Source organism: Tympanuchus pallidicinctus, unplaced genomic scaffold (genome assembly GCF_026119805.1).
Source record: "Tympanuchus pallidicinctus isolate F22 unplaced genomic scaffold, pur_lepc_1.0 scaffold5, whole genome shotgun sequence".
In the NCBI taxonomy this organism is placed as follows: Eukaryota; Metazoa; Chordata; class Aves; order Galliformes; family Phasianidae; genus Tympanuchus; species Tympanuchus pallidicinctus.
Window position 1 is genome coordinate 5,188,928 of NW_026294769.1, and position 22,549 is coordinate 5,211,476.

Consider the following 22,549-nt stretch of genomic DNA (forward strand, 5'->3'; position numbering starts at 1 on the left):
AGAATACATGCTTATTATTTTGTGTATTGAAATTGGAGCCGATTCATAATCACAGAGGTGTAAATGCTTTTGTATTGAATACACACATGCACAAAATATTTCTGTACAATTCATGCTTTTGTGTTGCCTTTTCAGGGTGAATTGTTAAATCCTTGCCGCTGTGATGGGTCAGTACGATACACACATCAACTTTGCCTGTTAAAGTGGATTAGTGAAAGAGGGTCATGGACCTGTGAACTCTGCTGTTACAGATACCATGTTATAGCAATTAAAATGAAGAAGCCTTGCCAGGTAATTTTTGTTAGTTTTCAAAAATATGCATTTCCAGTAATTTTTGAAAAACAAAATAGTGCTTTTATTTTAAACGTTTTGAAAAATTTGGTGAGAGAGTCCATATGCTTCACCATTTAGCACCAGCACACCCACTTGAGGTTAGGTTTTAAGAGCAGTTGTATACAAAAACATGCGGTCGTTTGATTCTGGTATGTTGTAGCTTTTGTCTTGCCAGATAATTGGTCCTGAGAGATTGCTAAATCCTGTAATTAGGTAAGTCATGTTGAGACACAGCAGAAAAATTTGGACTTCCCTGCTTGTCTTTCTAAACTTTAAAAATATTTTATATTTTGGCAAAGACTCAGAAGTTAATTTCATTCATTCTTCTAGTTTGAGGTCCAAAAAAGTAAAACAAGTTGACTTTTCAGTCCTAGCACAGTCCAGAATAGAAGGATGGTCTTTAAGATTTGTCCACCAATGGCTGATTCAGAAACTGAAATGTGCCATAATGTTTTTTCACAGATACCTGCATCAGCAATGCAACATGCAGCTGGAAGTTGAAATGTTACAGTGGTAGCATGTTCAGGGAGAGGCAAGGGACAATTCAAAGCTTTGGGAGATCTGTTGGGAAGTCTTAACTCCGCTTTGCATATCAGAATTCTTTAGAGACTTTAAATTCCACCCTAGAAATTGAATTTCATATATCTGAGGAATACATTTAGTAGGCTACTTATATCTTTTTTTAATTTTTTTTTAATTTTGATCTTATGAGTTCCTGAGGGCCAAAGCACTTGGGTAGTTTATGAGTTTGAGAGGACCTTTATAGAAAAGGCATACTTGCATGGTAACAGCAGTTTTGTGTCAGTGATAAGCATTTGTGGATGTAGGATATCTGGAAAATTTGTGTATAGCGTTCATAATAAGTACAAATTCTTTCAGAGCCACTTGTGACTTCAAGGCTTTCCTTAATGAACCCACAAAAGGAATTTTTTATAAGCTTTTCTGAATAGAACCTAGATAATGTAAAAAAAAATAAAAGTCGTGGATTTGTAAAAGCCTTCAGAAATTGAAGGTAGTAGATTTTGCTTCTACATCGACTTGTTAGTTTGGCAGCTCAGCATGATATTCTGTTTGATCCTATTGGCTTTTTAAAATCTTTTAAAAATCTTTATTTCCTGTATATTCACAGCAATTGTATCTTTTTTCCTAGCAACATTTATATTGTTATAAACTGTTTGCAGTGATAGTCCCTGGAAACAGTACGTTAACGGTGAGGGCATGGAGCAGTTTCCTGCAAGCTGGCAAGTGGTACAATTTGAGATCTCCAAAGGTAGCCTTAGTATCTGCAGATATAACATAACTTACAAGAGGCTCTGGAACAGAGGCAGAGGCCAAGTGAGAAACTAGGGTATATATGAAATATTTTTGGACCAGTGCAAAACAGAAAAAGAGAGTTTCAGTGGATAACAGCAACATTTGGCCAAGCTACGAGAGAACAGAAACAACCTGAAGAGCAAAAAGATAATGTCATTCTTTTCATCAGTTATAGCAGATTTTATTTTATTTATTTTTTTCAGAGCAGGGAACTAGATTCAGGTATCTTCTTTTATAGCTTGTAAGAATACCTGACTTGTTCTTGATGCTGTTTTTCTTTTTTATAGCAATGACTTACTTTTTTCATTATTCTTGACAAGACAGGGCACAAAAAGATTTCATGGAGCTGCATACTCAAATCACAATTCCTGTTGCATTCCTAGGATCAGATTCCTGAAACTCAAAAGGTTTTATAACTCTTCAGAGGGCCATCTGTGTATTTTGTTAAGGGCAATCAATCTTAATGTGCCCTCACCTCTCTTCCATATTATTGACTATGACATTTTTAATAGCTGCCCTTGTTTAAGCTTTTGGACAGGTTCTGGATCATTTGCTTAACTACACTAAAGTCCTTTTTAAGGTAACTTTTAGGTCAGGTTTTATAAAAACCTAAAGGTCAGAGTTAGACCACTTCAATACAGAAATAGTTTACAACATCTTCATTGAAGTAGTGAATGCAGTTAGAAGTTCTGAAGCAAGCGTTACGTTAGATACAATATTTGCATAGGATTTGTTCGCTGTCTCTACAGCTGCCAGTATGCTTCAGTCCATGCCTCAAATTGTCTCTACCAGTCTTTTATGGATTACATCTGTGAAAACTGATCTTTCAAAGAGACAAAAGTGTTATCTACCAAAGTAACTTTTCCTCAACTAAATTGTCTATGCAAATTTACACCAGGTCCTCAGGTTTACTTTTATCTCAGTTATTTATGGAATGTCACAATGCTTACAAAGTAAATAAATTTTCTATGTTTTCATACAGAATATTGGAATATTTGTGAATATTCCACTTAAAATCTAACATTTTCCATGGTTTCTGTTGCTTCATGGCAGGGAAGGTAATCCCTAAGGGACCTCTTTGGAGGCAGTACTTTCAAGGAAAAGAATTTGCTGTGCTAAGTGACTATTTCCATAGATTTTTTTTCAGCACCACTTTGTATATTTCAGCGACTGTTACTTAATTCCATTTTAAGAAGCCAATAGTGGAAGCACACACAATTTTCATACATGACTAGGTCTTAAACAAACAAAAAATTAAATTAACCAATGGGCTAAGAGTGGAAGATGAGTGCATAAACAAATTGGTGACATCTGATATGACATTTCACAGAGAAATGAAGTTTGATCCCTTTTTTCAGCATTCTTCTCAGCATCATATCAAAGAACCATATTCAACCTTGGACTAATCCTTTAATGAATGCACATGTTCATGTTGCTGGTCTTAATTCTTATAGCAAAGAGGAATTTGATCTAGTAATAGGGAAGGTTATATTAAGAAATCAGTAGCAAAAAAATACCCAGAATTATAAAAGGAGATGGAACAAATAGTAGCTTAGGCAGGGAATTTTGGATGTTTTTTGAGATAAAAAGAAAGGAGAAACTTCAAGAGTCTGACTTGAAAATTTAATCACTTAGAATTACATTATAGTTTAATGAGTGGAAAGGAAGTACTAGTGGAAATAATGTTGATATTGGTTTGTTAGGCCTTAAAATTTGTAAGGATTTCCTTCCTAAACAAAATATAAACATTGCTTTATTTTTTAGAGCTGCATAATTATTAAGCTGTTATTAAATTAGTTCACAAGGCTTGCAGTTAAATGTGAATATATATCTGCAGAACATTCCTTTGTATGATTCAGAAATAATATTTAAAAGTGGAACACAGCCACACAAAGATTAGGAAAATATGCTTTGGTGCTAAAAACATCCCCTCTATAAAAGTTAGCAATAAATATATTTAGAGAATGGGATTCTTGTAGACTGTTACTGTAGTCTGTCATAAAGTTACAACTGTGTGAGATATTTAATATACTCTGCATTTGTGTTCATTAACATATTATGTTCTAGTACTTCAGATGAACTGGACTTGTTCCAAAATTGGTACAGCAAATTGGTTTGATAATTTAAAAGCTAATTGCACGGCATTTCATCACCTCTTTTTTGAAAGCAGTAAAACAATCAGTTATTTTAAAAAAGTAAATTCTTAATTGTTAGGTCTGATTTTTGAATACAGACCAAAAAATTGAGGGTGGTAGTCACTGTTATTTAAGCAAGTATGTAATTACTTGAGGTGGAATATGACGTATGAGTTCCGTGTTTCTTAGAGGCTTATAATGTGATTATTAATGTCTAAGATATTCAACATAAAAATTATGATGTTCAATAGTTTCAATGAATTATAGACTGAATTTTTCAAATTTTGTTGTTGTGAATAGTTCTCACTTAATCTGAATTATCAGATTAATTAGATGAAGGATTGTGTAGCAGAATGTAGGTATATGTGTGTGCTTTATAGTAAAAAATGCAGAAATTATTAAGTTCTTTAGATATTTAAATTTCGAGGCCAGTGTAGTAAATACAGTAAATGTGTAATAAAAGTTATCTCTAATGACTGTGCTCAGCTGTATCAAAGCATTTGTTTTTTGTAAGCCATAACTAAGAAAGGGAAAGGGTGAAGGCTCAGATCTCCATTTGTGCTTTTTAAACCATACCATGTTCTAACAATAATCTAGTATTAGTGCTATTACATTGCCTATAATGAAGATCCAAGAGGATACGTGGTGTTATTCACTGTATCTTGGACTATTTACAAAGCAGTTCAATTAAGAGAAAAAGAAAAAATCTGTGTGGATATATCAAAACTTGTCAAATAAGCCGTAGTCTCTAAACACCAACCGCTTTTAAATTTTGTTGTGTTTTTGGCATCTCAAATGGGATGACTCTTAAGAGGATTCCTGAGAAGAAAATAGGGTTTGCAGGCTCCTTTTGAATGTGAAAGCAGCAAGGAAGGGATGTTAGAAAAAAATACTTGGCTGAGATAGGTATTACGAACTGAACAGAGGTGAGACTCAGTGTCTGAGTAATCATTAGAAGGTAATTAATACATCAGTAAAAGCCTGAAAGTACATCTTAACAATCAAATCTTTTTTTATTTGGTGTGATGGAGAAGAGAAGAACCCGTACAGGGGTGACAGAAGGGCAGTAACATGGTCAAAGTAGAGGGCTTATGAAATTGTGTTTCAAGCAGTCTCATATTTGCTGAGAAAATTACATTTGTCAAGAGCTTAAAAGCTGTGTTACAGTAATTGAGACCTAAGATGATAATGATGATGAGAAATTAAATTTTTAAATATAATTTTATATATGTAGTATAGAAAGTGCCATAGAAACACTGTGAACAGGAAGACCCAAATAGATATTTAAAAAGATATTAACTGGGTTACAGAACAGATTCATAGGTTGGAGAAAGGCTGGAATGTGAAAATTTTGAGATCCATATATACCACATATATTAGTTTTGAAAGGGGAGAGCAATCTGAAACAGAAAAGATTGGTCATTCAGCTTAGACAAAGTAGTTGTATATTTCAAGCTCCCTGTTTTCCTAAGCACCTACTTTTAACCACTTCTAGGGAGAAGCTACTAGAGTAGGTGAAACTTTTGACTTGCTACAAGCTGAGCAGTTCCAGTGACTTGTGGAAACTGCTGAACATCAGTAGCAATGATCTGAAAGTCATAATATAACAAAGAACAAAATGTAAGCAAATGGACTAATTCTGTCATGGTAATATCACAGTAATGATTTGGTAAGAATAAAGAAGAATTGATAACAAACACTGGATGTAGACCTAGGAGACAAGCTATTCTAAGCAAGGAATGGCTGTTTGTTTACTGTGAACACTGAGCCTTATTTGTAAGCCCAATGAAGAGAGATGATATTCATCTAAGAGGTCAGAGTGACAATCAGCATAGGAGCTGAAGCCATCAGGAAGGAACATGGGAAATTGTAAAAACAACACTGAAGATGAAAGGAGAGGCTGAAACTGAATGTTTTTAAGAGAACAGACAATAGAAGTTTGGTGGAAGGGAAGGAAGTTGATTTCGTACTAGAGAATTCTATGAGAGAGCTGAAAGTAAAGAAGAGGGTAGATTTAGGTAAGAATCATTAAAAATGGAAAATCATATGTTTGAAAACTAAAATTCAGCTCAGAAACTTGCATATTCCTATCTAGACAGGATTTTAGAGGTGTATGGTGAAAAAAACATGCTTACTTGATGATTGGAATAGCAGAAAATTGAAGTGGTAATCCAAAAGGTGTACTCAATACTTGGGATATTGCTAGAATGGTTGTAGTGTCACCAGCAAACTCTTGTGATTATCTTTCCTGATTCTCTATGTGCTCATACTTTGCTATTTGGAACATTTGGTCAAATTTGGCATCTTAACTGATAGTACATCTGTCATTCTTTTCGGAGCATCAGCTACGGCATGCAGGGAGATAGACAAGCCACTCTGGTGCTTATGTCTGTTCATTTAAGATAGAGGATTTGCAATAAAAAATAGGTTACGCAAATAATTTTTAATTATAGCACAGAGAACAATTTTGTACTAATATGTAGATAATGATTTTAAACTTACCATAGCTAGCTCACTTGAGTTCTTGCCAGATCGGTCATTATTTTGAACTGTGCATTAAAATAATTGAATGCATACACAAAATAAGTAGAGCATTCAAAAAAAAACCAGAAACAAAAACAAAAAAAACCCAGCACCAACAACAGGATAGTATTAAGGTGTGAGGATGTTCCCCTTCTATGTTATTCTTTTACTTTATATTGCTCATAAGAAAAACCAATTGATTTCTTGTTGTACTCTTTGAATGCTTGCATAGTGTGGAAGAGCAATTAACATTATGCAGACTGCAAACTGTGCTTGAAAATATAAAGCACTAATTGCTGATGTCAACCTGATCCAGTGATAATATATATATGTATACTTAAAGAGTATTGTTATCTTGGTGTATTATGGAGTGAGTTAACTACTATAAGGAAAAATAGTGGATTCTTTCACAACCAAAATTTTCATGGGGGAAAATGGCTAGCGTTAGTCATGAAAGAATCTTGAATAAAAGTCACTACTGCAATTACAAGCATGAATTACACATCTCAGTAAAATACTTAACAAATTTTAAGGATAGCAAGGATGGGAATCCAGTTAGCCACATAAACATAGCTTCTGGCATTTTAAATGCTTAGGGTATCTAGGTAAACAGAAGGCCTAAGATAAGGTGTGAGACTTGCTAGTCAACTCAAAACAACTCAATTTCTTTGAGTTACTGTTTTTTGTCCTTTTTTCTTAATTATTCCTAATTGATTGGATATTTCCCAATATTTCTAGCCTAACATCGATGAAATTTATTTAGCAGCGAGAGGTATATAAGCTTTCCAAATATAAGTTTCTTTCTTTTTTCTCTAGTCCAGAATCCCAATCATTCATTTCTTTAATTCCCATCACTAGGGCTTAGTGAAAGAGTGTTACAACCAATTATTATTATTATTATTTTTTCCCCCAGCAGGCTTCTTCTAACTCTTAATAGATAAACTTGTTAATAAATGATAGTGTACTGCTTTTGTACTTCATTTATGATTCTTTTGCTCGTGCTTGCTTGGCAGCATAAGTAGCCTGGGCACCAAACATTGTCAAAATCTCCTTGCTTCTCTACCATTTATTCTGTGTCACCTGTGAAATGCTACTGTAGTTTTTTTCCACAACAGAAATATATTGAAGGAATTTGGCTTTGTTGACTTCATTTTAAAACTTCCTTTTAATATTTCTTGATTTTGAATTTTATCAGTTTCCGTTTCCAATGAAGTCTTCAAAGCTTTATGTAAATAAGCAGTGGTACTGCTAACTGCTTTCTTATTCAGTTGGTGAGATAGCTTTTCAGAGTATTGCACTCACATGTTTTATGATTTTTTGTCCCACACGCAGACTCAAATCTAGTGTTTGGTATTTGGACTGGAGACTCTTGTTATTTGTGCAGAATGTACAGAAGACAGTCCATCTCCTTTCATGCCAATAGTGCAACAGTGAAAGAACCAGCTGACCTCAGTTCTTCTGAAGTACTTGTCTGAGTCAGAGCACTCTCTCTGCATTGTGAGTTTTTCCTGCATGATTCTTTTCCCATAGGGTTCTTTGCTTTTTGTTGTTTAATTTATTTCATCTTTCCTCTTTATTTTCATTTTTGTATTTCTTCTCCAAGTCACATTTGTTTACATTTCAATGAGGCCAGTGGAGAATGAGTCTTGGAGTTTTAGCTATACAGTTTTCTTTCCACTTAATAGCCTTTGTTCCCCTTTCTATATTTTTAGATATTTTTATGGCAGTGTTTTCCCTTTAGGGCAGTATTAAACTTTGCCATTTCTGTGATGAGCACTGGTATTCCCAGCACTGGGATATACCATACTGATACCCACACAAACTAAATTATTGGAAGAAGGCCATATCCTAAGTTAAGGTCTTTTTTTTTTTCCTGGTCTTTTATGCCTAAACAACAAATAAAATTCCAAAAGTAATTCCTTAATTGTTTCAGACAGTCATGACCTTCACCATCAAGATAACATGCTTGCTAGCTTCATGCATATTTAGCAACTATGCTAACACTGGAAGAAGAGTCCTCTGAGCACGACAAAGATCTTGAAGAAGATAAATGCCATAACATTGTTATCCAGGAAACTGTATTCTGAGAAAATGAGAGTACACTTCCATACGCCTTCTCTTCTTTAATGCTAGGGAAGTTTCTTCTGCTCACTAGGGAAGAACGGTCAGGGAGAGTCTACTTCTTAATGGGACATTTTATATATCTCTAATGGCCATTATCTGAGCACTCTGCAATTTACAATCTACTATACCTTGTGGTTACTTCCAGCACGTTGTGTTCCTTTGTGGATGACAAGATTCAGCATCTCAATTTCAGGGCTGCCGTTTCATAGGAGGAGAGCAATCTGACATATTTTGCTTGAAGGAATCAGCATAACACAGTTGTTCACTGTATCTTGTCAGAATAACATTAATAGAATATAGGAGTCCTACATATGCAGTCTTTTCCTACATTTGCAACATTGTTCTCCACAGAACCTCTTTTTTCAGAGGCCTCAAGAGTAATTTGAAACTCCAATCATTTAATATCACCTTCCAAAGAGGACACTTTGCTCGTACTGAAATATACAATGATGACTTTAAATCCTCATAAGATTTAATAAAGAGAGTCTTTTTTCTTCAAGTGTCACTTACAGAGTATTGCATATCATCCCACTGCTTTCTGAAAACTTGCACCAAATAGTAATTTGATTAATTACTGATGTCATCTGATGTCTGTCAAAATTGAGGGGAAGATCTTCATTCATTATATGGCAAGGGAGCATCAAATGCTTATGAATTTCAAAAGTCTATTCTTTCTTTAGCTTTGGTTAAAAGATACAGAAATATGTAGACTAGCTAGAAAGGATGCCTGCTTCAGAGATTTTTCATTAGTAAGAGTTGATACAGTTACCAGGTACTTGCATGTGTTCAGAGATTTGTGGATTCACTAGAAGAGTTTATAGGTACAGCGGTTTCAAAAACTCATCTATCCACTGGCTATTGTCTTCATACTTCTGTAGATCTTGTTATGAATGCCATAAATGTAGCCATGGCAATTAGGACCTATAAGATCTAAGAACTTCAGCCTTCTAGCCTAGATTATTTCTGAATAGATGCAGTTACTTTCAGATGTCTTGCTGTTTACAACATGACATAAGGGAATCTTTGTCTTTATTGCAGAACTGTCATGCATTAGCTCCTCATGGTAATCTTGAGAAGGTTCCTTTCTTCCTTGTTTGGGTTCAGAAGTACAGGCACCAATTCTGTTCACTTAAAACTCATCTAGCATTTCCACGGTGCTATGTCTCTGAACTTGAATTAGCACATCTAAAGTGTGAATGTTATGCCACGCCTTTGTCTCAGTGTCACTCTCTCCTACCTTTTAATCTTCTCCTAACTTCATTCATGAATTGACCAGACTAACCACAGATGAACCACAGTTGCCTCTGACTTACAAATTCCGAGGGCTGTGAACCTTGGTTATGACACTGAACTTGTCACTCTCTACTCCCCTCAGTAACTGCACTGATTACCACCTTTCCAAGTTTATAAAAGAAGTCAGAAAGATTCTTGGGATGGAAATCTCATTTAGCAGAAGTTAAACTGTCTTTTTTCTTTCCAGTAATCAAAAGTCTAATAACATTTTCTTTCAGGGAGGAGGGTATTATAGAGTACATTTCATGATATGAAAAGGAAAATGACTTTAGAAAGTTAAATAGGTTACAAGCTTAAATTCACATGTTAATTTGCATTGTTCTAAAAGAGTAATTAATCTGCCACTCTCATGTTTATTTTCATGAATAAATCAAAACACTTTCTGAAAAAATACGTATGTGCTATGCTTGATTGTACTGTATGGTCTGTCTGTGGCATTCAACATCTCTGGGGGCATTAAGAGTCCCCTAGTGGCATCTGCTTGACTGCCTACTGGAGAATTCTACCACTGGACTTAGTTGGCATCTTAACTGAGAGGCTGGGCCATGAGTAAGCATTCTAAAAGCTACTCCTCCATTAGAAGCTTTCCAAGGCTTGTTTTCATAGTCACAAAAAACACAACAACCTTTACCTTGTGGTGTTAGGGCTGCTTAATCATTTCCAGTTCCCCTTCTAGAGAAATGATTAATTCCTTTTCCTATGACCTTTTCTTGGAATCTTTTCTGTGCTAAGGCTAGCATTGCAGAACTGGTCCTCTTCAGCAGAGCACAACAAAAGATGTCTGGTGTCAGTGTCAGAATTATGTCCATTTAGGGTAGTATGGTTAGGTTGCAGTTGGACTTCATGATCTTTAAGGTCTTTCCCAACCTGAGCAATTCTGTGGTTCTATTATTCTATTTTCCTGATTTTTTTTCCCATACATACATTTGGGATATTAGGTCACAGCCAACATTCTCCACTTCAGAACTGCATGATAGATAAGTTAGTAATAGTCAACCAAATCTGCATGACTGAGCAAACCTCCTTGAAGAATATTAGCTTCTCCCAGTACTAGATGTCTGAGCCAGTTATCTCTTTCATTCTTTGAGCCATAAGATCTTATACTAACTGTTTCACAATGCATATGATGTGTGTTCCTTTAGCTCTGTCTTCATTTATCACTTTTAGGTGCTCTGCACTTTCTTAGTTTGCAGTCATGATGTTTCCGAGAGACTTGTGAGTTTCGTTCTTATGAAAGAAGCAGTAGTGGAAAGGAATCTATATTGTTATTGATAAGGATCTATATTGTTATTGATAAACTTGTGGTTTCATTGACTGAATTTTTCATCTAGATTTTATGGTTTCCTATGGCTATCACCCATGCCATAAAATAACTTCAACTGAAGTTCCTGACCAGGGCAATGCCAGATTTCTATCTAGCATGCTTTCTTTATCAGTGTTTGAAGATATGAGATGCTAACAAACTTTGAATATCAATGGACTTTTGAAGATCTGCTTACCTGTTTCTGTCTGTTCCAGAGAGGTGAACAAGAGCATTCTACATAGAAAATTTTTTGAAGTGTCTCAGGACATTTCAAATTTTTCAAGTTGTCTAAGGACTTCCCATAGGATCACTGGAGTATTTCTCAAAGAGCAACCTAAACAAACATCAAGTCCTATTGTTAATATTGTTAAGGACTCATGCAATATAGCCAATTTTAAGGTAGAACAGCTGATGTGAAAAGAAGACCAACACCTCTGTCATATATGACTATTCAATTTAAAGAGGGGACTGCTGTCCAGAGACAACCAAAATACATACCGACACATACTTGAAAAATAATTTGCAGTAGTTCTAACTACACAGTAATTCATTGATACAAGTATTTTCTTTGTGTATAGCTTGTTACGTACCGTTCTTTCTCTTAGGTGCATCTTGATTTGAGAGAAAACAAGGGTATTTTTATGTATGTATTTATTTATACTGGAAGGGATGTACATAGGTTTTGTATGAGTCATATAACCACTGTTAGACCAAGAGCAATTTATAGTTTAAAGGCTACCAAGCACAGCAGTATGAATTGGATATAACAGTTTTATTATTATGACCATTGCTTCTTGTAGTGTTATGAATGTTGATGCACAGTAAGCAAGAAAGCTGTGTATTTCCAGTGGCCAGCCCAAACTATTAGAAAAAAACTGATTGCTAATTCAAACAATATACCTACCAGCTTGAGGCCATGATTATGTAGTAATACCTAAAAAACTTACTAAGACAATTGATTTTTAAAATATTAATGCTTATTAAATTAGAATTGATAGTAATAATTGCTGCTAGAAATTGTAAAATGCATACATCGTACTAATAGGTATAATCATTGATGCATTGTGCATCTTTTTATATCATGTTTTAGATATTGTGTATGATGTATAATAATTAAAACAAAAGGAAGCATAATAAATGAATTTTTCTATTTGGCCAAATTTTCAAGCAATATGCTACTTACTATATTAATTTGCGTAGTCTGAAGTCATCTAATTATGACTGTTGTCTTCAAGTGAAGATTTATTGCAAATGTAATTGATTACACAGTCAATCTAATTGATTTGTCAATCTAGTACATTAATCTCTAATTGAATTTTAAAGCAGGTTTTGCCAGATTTTGTGCAGGCCAGAACCTAGGATTGCCTTCTCTGTGATTACATAGTGGTTGATATTACACTGCCATATCTATTGTCCTACTTTTTAACTATTACCCAACATATATACATCTTGCTTAGGGATTAGGTGAGGCAACAACCTTAACTCTGAAGTTTTTTTTTTTGTTGTTATTTTTGTTTTTGTTTTGTTTTTTTTTTACACTTTCCCTCATAATCTGAGGTGCCCTTATTTCATATATCACAAAGAAACACAGTCTTCCCTCAAAGGTTTTCCTAGGGTCACATGAAAATGTTGATACAATTCTATGAATTACTCTTGGTTATGACTGAAAGGCCAAACAGCCTGAGCCCAATACTTACAGTCAGATGTTTTCTTATGAGGTACTTTTCACCACTGACACACATAGTTGCCATAGAACGAAAGGCAGAAGACTGGATAGTGAACGTCCTTCAAATTCTGTACCTAACAGATGCTAAAGAGCTGGTTTGTGCCAAAATTATTGAAAAGAGCCCAATTCTCAGCTGTGTATGTAGCTTCTTCAGGATGTAAAAGAATCCAGTGACAACAGAAGAAGATGTATTACTTGATTTCTTGTCTTACGGACTTGAGCAAACAAGATGAAGATGGTGGAAAACACTAAAACTCTGCATACTTGAAACACGATGATACTTAACAAGTTCTTGATCATGCTTATCCAGTTAAATTTGTTTGTACACCTACATTTTTTGTCTCTATCTCTATGGTTAACATCATTGTGTGTTAGGCCTAGATTGGAAAAATATATTAATACTTAGCATTTTAACTCTTAAAGTACTGATATGATATAAAAAATTCCTTGCAGTCATTTTCCAGCAAACTCAAAACTCTGAACTCTAGAATTCCCTACAATTCTCTACAATTCCCTAGAATTGTAAAGCATTTCTTCCACCTTCACATCATTTTTATCATTCTTTTTCAGGAAAGACCACCGCCTCTTTGTCAGCATTCAGTACAGCTGAGGTAGACCAGTGTCAGAAATAGGTTTTCATGCTTTGTGCAGTATTAAAGTCACATCCCTACTCAATCTTACAGAGGTGATATGAGTACAGGAATCAATTAAGTTGCTTTCTCTTTGGTTCAGCAAACTTGTGTGTCTGGTATATATGAATTGGAAGTATTCCAGTAAATGACTTTGAAAACTCATTGCATATTCTGAACAATGTGTCAATATCAGCCATTAAAATAGCATCTTACAAGGTGGAAGTTTAAAATCTTGCTTTAACTCAGGTGAAGAATGGGTTTGAATGAAGGCCTTGCAAAAGGAAATGCATCAACCATTAGGATGTAGAATATTTTCAGGTTAAACCTTTTATCTTTCATCTTGTAAAAAATATTTAATTATTCACATTGTCAAAAAGACAGAGAAATAGGAGCTAACACTCTTGGAAAGTCCAGTTAGCAGATGAAACATGAGTTTCAGTAAATGAACTGGAATTAATAGTCGAACACTTCAACACAGACAAGAAGGCACAAGCAAAAACAGTCAAGAACAGATGGTCCCTCTTTACACTGATAGGTGGTCAGGGCATTTTGCAGGTGAGGTTTGTTCCCTCCCTGCTGAACAGTTTTTTCAAGACTTCTGATGAGTGTACTAATATCTTAAGGAGTTGCATGATCTTATCCTTATGGTCAGCTTATTTTTCTCCTTTTAAATCTACTCAACCATACTAGCTAAAATTTGCAATTAGTTCCTTTCTCCTAAGAGAAGGAAAATACATCTCCAGAGTTTTTTAATACTGTTATTTCGTATCCAAAGCGAACTAGATTTCCAGGATTTCTAGGCTTCTGGTCACTCAAAAATCCATGATGCATCCAATGCAAGTGCAGATAGTCTACTCTGCTAGGTACATGCAATAAGCCAACACTTCCAGGAACTATCAGCTAAATTCCATGTGGGCTGCATAGATGGAATAGGCCTCCCCAGTGAATGTTATGCTTTCAGAATGTCCAAAGTATGAGTACTGTTTTCTAAGCAGACCAAGAAGTTGCACGCAAGTTGAATTACCTATATTCTTGACCTAAAAGACTCCCATTGCTTGATAAGCACTTCCATATCACAAGCCATTCTGTCAGACTCTGCTGCTATCTGTCACACGGCAACAACATAGAATGCATTATTGGTGGGAAGGTTCAACCTCTTATCCCATACTACCAGCATCTGCCTCTGACATTGTAGGCCAGTATAAAAAAAACAAGAGGCTATATATTCAGTGAACATAAAGGTGCTATAATTATGAAATAAACCAGAGAGTTTGACAAAGCAGATTACAATAGCAAAAAGAGAATAGATAGAAAGCTTACTCACATCCTAGGCTTGCTATAAAACTCCTGAGGGTGGATCTCCAGAAGAGATCCTTCCCTACTGGCAGTCAGCTCTTAAATGGGTCTAGGAGAGGTGAGCCAGGCTCCACCCCTTCTGGCAGCACAGCTGAATTGCCTTCACCTGTGCTCCCATGGCTGACTCAGTGCTTGCCTCAGGTGATCAATCAGAGGTTCAGGCCATGATTCAGCAGTTCCCATACAGAGGCATTACTTTCAGAAAAGCCCTTGTAAAAATAGAAGCCTATGGTGAAAAGGGCATTTCAAATGTCTACATACATATACTCAATCCTATGCATTTTCTGTCCAAGTAGGTCAATAAGTTGATAATATCTCTGCATCTTAAATCATGCAAATAATGTTATGTGCATACTGCAAAACACATTAGAAAAATTATCTGATCATTTAGACTACAGTGAATACACATTTCAAAAATGATATATTGGACCTGAATCATTGAGGTTTTTTTACTTCTTTAAGTTTTGTTCATAAACAGATCAAAATTCAGCAGAGATTATAAGCATCTTCAGAGAATTCAGAGCAGACTAGTTGGTATATTATTGTTCAGTACTATATCTAATTTAGGTTAATACCAACATGATAAATTTGATGATGAACCAGTGTGCACACCTGTGCTACTCCTTACTATATTTTAAAATCAGACACATTTTTATAATAACTCAGAACCTTAGTTGTATTGAATTCTAGATTACTACATGAGTTCAAAAAAAGCGAAGTGAACCCACTGTTTATGATCACTTGCTTGAAAAACCCAACACTGAGTCAAAAATTAAGTAAGTGGTAAAGGTATATATACTCAAAAGATAATGTTACCCTTCACAAACACAGAATAGTCCAAGTGTGTCTTCATAGACTTATAGAATGGTTTGGTAGGAAGGAAAGTAAAGATCGTCTATTTCCAACCCCCCTGCCATGGGCAAGGACATCTGCCAATAGACCATGCTGCTCAAAGACCCATCCCACATGGCCTCGAACACTTCCGAGAAAGTTTTCTGTTTCATCACCTGTTGCTAGTCTTCCTGAGTTGGTAGAACTATATGCAGAGGGATTACTCTCTGTCATCTAATCTGGCCAGCCATGAAGAATTTTCATATGTTCTTTATTAAGGATGTAAGAAAATCTGTAGTTTCACTGCAGACATTTTTCATATAAAGTATTTTGAGTCCAATTTCAGTCTCAATGAGTGCTTTTAAGATCACTTTTCTGCCATGCATTTTATGACAATCAACAGGCTTTTATAAGGCACAATAAAAAAAAAGATAAGTTAGTATCAATTTATCATCAAAGATGATGAATCTTTGAATAGCTTATCAATTTTTATGTTAGTATATAACATGCGTATTTCTTCATTAACTTTATTCTTTAGCAATTAGCCCTTCAAAGCAATATGTTTCTTTCAACTTCTGGAAGTCTCTACCTGAAAAAATATGAAATTATGCAGTATTTATCCTTAATAGAGCACTTATGGGAACAATGGTTTTGGGGTTAGAAACAGAACTACAGGGTTCATTAAATGTACCAGACTCCCAAATGATTTATGAAAGGAAGAGCAGTGGTAAATAAAAGATTACCAAAGCCAAACATAATAAAGTGTCAGCAGAAGTGAGAGTATAGGGAATTCTCAAGGGATGAAAAAGCAGTGCTATATCAAAATCAGAGGTCTGGGTATGGCATAGTACCTCATAACATTACAGATATGATGGGGATCGATATCAAACGGGATACTATTTCACAGAAATTTAAAGGAGATTTTTTTTTTTTTTTTTTGAAGAATCCATCTATGAAAAATTATTATTATTTTTGTCAGACACAAAATATTTAAAGTTTTCTTTTAATTTTGATTTTAAAGCAAAATGCCAGTTTGTATCAAAATACTTATTTTTTACGGTTATGTACTTTATTGAAGCTTACAATAGGAGAGCTGCATAGAACTTTTCTGATTTGTTAAAACTTAGCTAAAAGAACTTAGAGTTTACTTAGAGTATAGTCAGCAAATGACAAAGACAAATTAGGAAGTCATAATTTATAATCTTGAGCAACTAAGAGTTACAAAGCAAGTTTTATAAAGAAAATGTGCAATAATTTTATGAAATAATGGATTTAAATTATGACATACCAACAATGATACTTTCAATTTGAGATGTTAAATAATGCAGACTGTTAAATTCTAAATGCAATTTCTTTACTGCTGATTCTTTTATCACATTACTTTTGTGACCTCTTTATCATAAACAGTTACTTTAATACTAAAAGTTGAAGTGAACAGAACACATAGCAGGGCATGCAATAAGGTGAATGATCATAAGAAATCAAATAAGGCTTAACTGTCTTTGGTATTTAAACAGAAAAATTCTTCTATCCCTAAGCATTTATCAGAGTGGGCACTCACACACTGTAACTACACTTTGCATGAGACTTCAGACAGTAGAAAGCACTGCGACTACGACTGCCGTTCCTCTTCATAAATTCTGTTATTAAATGCGGTGTAACCAAACAGTACAGTCCCATGTAGTTCCTTCTCATTGCCTGATGGCTAGTATTGTCTATGGCTAAGTAAAGAACTAAATCTTTGGAGCTTATTTACATATGAATAGTGCAATAACTATAGAATACCTTCTCTACGTGAAAAATATGCTTGACTCAGTTCAATCTGCTTGCTCTTTATAATTCATACCTAAACACAATAAAAGCCAAAGGAAAAATGAAGCCATATATTTTCTGAGAGGCAATCTCAGACTAAGTTTCTAAAGCAAAATTGCTTGGGGGCAGAGGGCCAGGGAGAAGAAAGTTTCATTTCTGGTCGGTTAGACATCAGTATCATGCAAGGTCTTCTTGCCATTGGTATTAAAGAGCTACATACACAGTAACCAAAGCCCTGAATCTGATCATGTAGAGTTTAACACCTATCTACCCTACTCTGTCACTGTTATGCTGTTGTAATCCTACAGCAGACAGCCTTGCACTAAGAGATAAGTTTGTTTTGTGTAAAACTGTTTGGGCTCCTTGAGTGCCTTCCCTATTACATGTACCACCCTTCCTCCCCTGTCTACTGTGGAATCTTACTGATTAGTTTAACTTAGAAACTGTACTGATAGGAAGATAAAATATGTAAATTGCTTAGAAACTGCTGACCTTCATATTCAGGAAGGTAGAGGAGTATAGTTTCTTTTGTACAGAAGAAAGGCAACAGACACCACAAAGGTCAAAGCAGCTGAGTAATAGTAAAGAACATCCAACCCCCTTTATGAGTTCTTGGTTGTTGTCTTTGTTTGTTTGTTTTTGTTTTAATTGCTCATTGATTTTTAAAGGCAAAGGAATTAGGAACCATGATCTGTGGAAAGCTTATGCATTTTCTCAGTAATTGAAGTGGCTCCCCTTCCCGGTTGGTAGCGTAGTAGTATGCTGAATTTTTGGAATTATTAAATTTACGGAAGTTGAGAGATGATTGCTGCTTACATTCTTGACAGCCCGTTCGTCTGATCTCACAAACAACAAAATGACTAGAGCACGTTATTAAGAAGATGCCAGGAAGAGACTGAGATCATATCTATGTCTCTTAGGACTTTTAAAGGTCAAGATTTTCTAGAAGGAAGTTTGGGGTAAGTCAATAGATGCCCTAGTGAGACCTTTACATGAGGAAAGGGGAAAAAAAAAAGGAAGAAAAAAAAGCAGAAATGGTTGAGTGTGGTTATGAATGGGAGACAACAGGCATAGAAATTGCATGTCTGGCAATGCTAGAATAAAGGGTAAGCTTTATATCTAGACTGCACTCTGTGTTATTTATTCTGAATATTTGGACTGCTTTTCCTTCTGCTCAGTGCTAGTTTGGAAGAATAATTAAGAGCAATTGAAGTAAAAAATAAAATAAAATAAAACTCAAAGTAAGCTAAACTAAGCTTAAGGAATTGCACTGTGAAAGACCAGCTGTTTATTTCAGTGATACATTTTTTTTTTTTACAGTTTATTGCTAGCTTCTTCCATGAATTTGGTAGTTTAACATTTTATGACAGTTAATGCATAAAACTAAATTTTACCTCATGTAAACATACTATGATTTCACGCGTTCTGAACAAACACATTATGGGGCTGTCTTATACTGATAATGAAAGAAAATAGAAATATATAACCAACAGCATTTTTGACAGCTTTCTGCCGGGTCACACTGTGTAGCATTAGCTGTGAAATGAAGAATAATTTTGTTGAACATATCCCCACCAAGTCTAAAGAGAGCTCTATGAATTTCAGCCCTGATATTTAAGTCCCATGTACAATATCTGAATCATGAGAAGCTCATACCATTCTGTCATGCATCAATTGTAACTGACCTTCCCTGACAAAGGAAATGAGTATCCATACTTGCCTTACTATTAAAAAAACAATTTATTATTTAATATAAATAGCTCCAATCCAACCTCCAAATTTCAATGAAATGATTAGTATGAATTTAATAAGTTAATTATAAAAGAACACCATATTGAAATAGAAAATTCACAAATGGTATGGCTACCTTTTTGTACTGTTGTACACAGAAGGCTGCAACAAGAGGAGGTGAGCAGGATCAGGCATGCAAATTACGCACCAGTTAAAAAAGTTAATGGGAAAAGCTGAAATGGTAGAAAAGGGGAGAGGATCTCATTGCTGATCTAGCAGTGAGACTTGATGGGAGAGCTTAAATTGTGGTTCAAACTGGATGTAAGAAAAAAGTTTTATGACCTTAGAGCAGTAAAGAAGTGCACTAGATAGCTCAGAGAAGTTGAGCTGTCTTCATAATTGGAGATTTTTAAGCCTTGAGCAATCTGGCCTGATCCTATCTCTGACCCCCTTTTAAGCAGAAAGTTGAACTACAGACCTCCCACAGTCCCTTGCAACCTGAATTATTCTAGCATTTTACAATCATACAATACTGACTACCCAACTGCTGTTAAAAAAGAATGCTTTTATAAACTAACAGAAAAAACTATTACCAGATGGGTAAAGAAGTAATAGAGCTGTTGGTTCGGTAGATCTTTCTCCATTTGGTCCTTATTGCAACCCTGGAAGTGGGCAGATATTTTCAAAATTAGGAACAGAAATGATGTCAGTCTAAAGATTTGGCGCTATTATCTCTGGAGCAGATCATGGTGCTAGAGTGGGGATTCTGCCAAACTAATTCAGACAAATAATTGTCTATGAAAGACCACAGACATTAAGGGCAATCTAGGATGATTTTTTTTTTCTTGGCATGTTTTGTTTTGCTTTTGTGACCTTTTATTTTAACAAAATTTTTCTTCTATTCATATCTTGACAAAATTCAGTAAGCATATTCTTTATATTAAAATCTTGTCACATCACAAATGTGAAGTATCTTGCATACATACATTCCAGCCTTTCTAAGAAATGCAGACGTAAATAATGTGCACTGGAAAGAAATCTGTGTGTTACCTATGTTCAGGGCTCTTCTCAAGTCTTCAGATTGCCTCCATACCAAGCTATGGATGTCTCTTTGTATTGTTATCACTGGTTTATGCACAGAACCTCATCTCCCTTGGCATGCCAAGAGACAGCCAGGAGCTTCTTTGATGAGCAGCAGGAAAGTGGAAAATGGCTTTGGACTTGGAGGGGGATGGGATGGGAAGGAAAACTGTCACTTTCAACTTGTTATACTAACATAAAAACAGACTAAGACTGGCTTCCCAACTTTCTTTGTATTCTGTTTGTTAGCATACAAATAAGAAGGGCTGAGTTCCGTTCCTAAGACTAATTTTTTTTGTGCTTATGTATTCAAAATAGAAATAAACTAATAACTCTTCTGAAGTTCACAGCTAGATGGTGATGGTAGTGATGCTGGAGGAGATGGCGAAGCAACTATTAGTTTCACTTTTAGCTAAAGTGAAATAGGTAAAAAAGTTCTCTAAAATGCTAGTGTCAAAAATATTAGTAACATTTTATGAAGATATGTATAAATTTTAAAGTAATTTCTGATTTCAGGAACAAAGTGGAGTTGAATGTACAATCACAGAAAATAACATTTTTATCTTATACACCTTTGTTTCTCTTTTAGTGGCAAAGCATTACTATAACACTGGTTGAGAAAGTGCAGATGGTTGCTGTAATCCTAGGATCTCTGTTCTTAGTAGCAAGTGTGACTTGGCTTCTATGGTCAGCCTTCAGCCCCTATGCAGTATTGCAAAGAAAGGACAGCCTTTTTCAAACCTGCTATGGATTGTATGGTTTTATGGATCTAGTATGCATAGGTAAGCTCAAAAACTTAAAAAGCACAGACTGTGGTGTAAGACTGTGACTATCTATTTTTCTAATTGGTCACTCTAATTAATCACTCCAGTTCTTCTCCGATTTATTCTCAGCTGATACCAATATTGCTATTTACAGTGTTATTGATACTGCAAAGAGAAAAGAACAAAAGAGGCTTTACTCTCAGTCCGATCAAAGTACCTTAGTGATGGGAATAGGATCAGTTTCAAATATTTAAAAATACAGACAGCTAGCAAATTTCAGAAATTCTGAGTGATAAATGTTGGTGTTATCCCAATCTCTTATATGGGAATTGTGAAAGGCAGTGCTGAATTCTGCTCAATAAGACTCAAAGAAACAGAATGATTCCCAATATCAAGACTTCTGCTTCAACCATAAAGCCATATTGTCTTTTACTGTCATTTCATTACTGTATCATAGAATCATAGAATCATAGAATCATAGAATCATAGAATCATAGAATCATAGAATGGCCTGGGTTGAGAAGGAACAATGATCATCTAGTTTCAACCTCCCTGCTATGTGCAGGGTCACCAACCACCAGACCAGGCTGCCCAGAGCCACATCAAAATGGCTGACGGCCATTTCTATTTGTTTTGTAAATTTTATGAGAAGCCCACTCTAGAATATTTTTTGACAGATTTTCTTCTGTGAATCTGCTCCAAGAAGTGAACACAACTGAAATTTCCAACACTTTGGATCGATACTCAAAAAAAAAAAAGCTCAGCTTCATGACCAGCTACATCCCTGTTCCTGCTGAGCACTCAAAGGCTTTTCCTTTTGTTAGAAAAAGAAAACAAAACAAAACTCCAGGCATAGACAAAAGGTGCTTCAGGCATTCTAAGCTTTTCAGTTGTATGGAATTCTACATGTTTTGTTTTGTTTTGTTTTTGTGTTTTTTTTTGTGCAAATTACAAAAATTTACTTCGATAGGCACTGGATAGTTGGAACAACCAGTTATTTCTAACTATTTTAATTCCGTTTGAATGTTGTTAAAACAACTAAATCAATCTAAAAACCAACAGGGAATGTCTGTGGATGAGCCAAAATACCAGTGAATTTATCTACATAAATAAAGTATTATAAGGTGTGTGTTCAATAGACTGCTTCATGCAGTTAGGTAGCTGCCCTTTAAGTCAACCAGGTTCAAGCCACCTCCGGACTGGAAGTCTGACATGCCTTAAATCACACAGATGTATGTTTTACAGGCCTACCAGAGAAAATATATGAAAACTTTCATGTTGCTTGCTCTGAAACTGACTATAATTAAACATATTTGGACCCTGTTCTTTAATAATGCTTAAATTCAGTGCGCATATGACTTATCTGGAAATTCAGAAACAGAACTTTGGTTACTGAAAAATTCTGATAATGCAGACATTCAGCCTACACAGTCTACATATAATTTCAAGTAATCTGTATTCTGTGAGCTTGTAATACCAGGAATTCTTGTAGCTTTTCAAAATATTTATTAATATATTCAATTCTATTCAATTGTACCATAAAATGAGGAATTTTAGATTGATAGTTTTAATTTGAATTCTTTGAATAACAT

The 22,549-nt window shown here is 35.0% G+C and overlaps 1 protein-coding gene across 1 annotated transcript in view; it reads left to right on the top strand.

Moving 5' to 3' along the window:
- Positions 1–22,549, top strand: part of MARCHF11 (membrane associated ring-CH-type finger 11) — a 29,688-nt gene that overhangs the window by 1,186 nt on the left and 5,953 nt on the right. The window contains exons 2-3 of the mRNA XM_052703939.1: positions 136–291; positions 20,783–20,975. Of these exons, the coding sequence (XP_052559899.1) occupies positions 136–291; positions 20,783–20,975 (349 nt within the window). The remainder of the gene's footprint in view (positions 1–135; positions 292–20,782; positions 20,976–22,549) is intronic.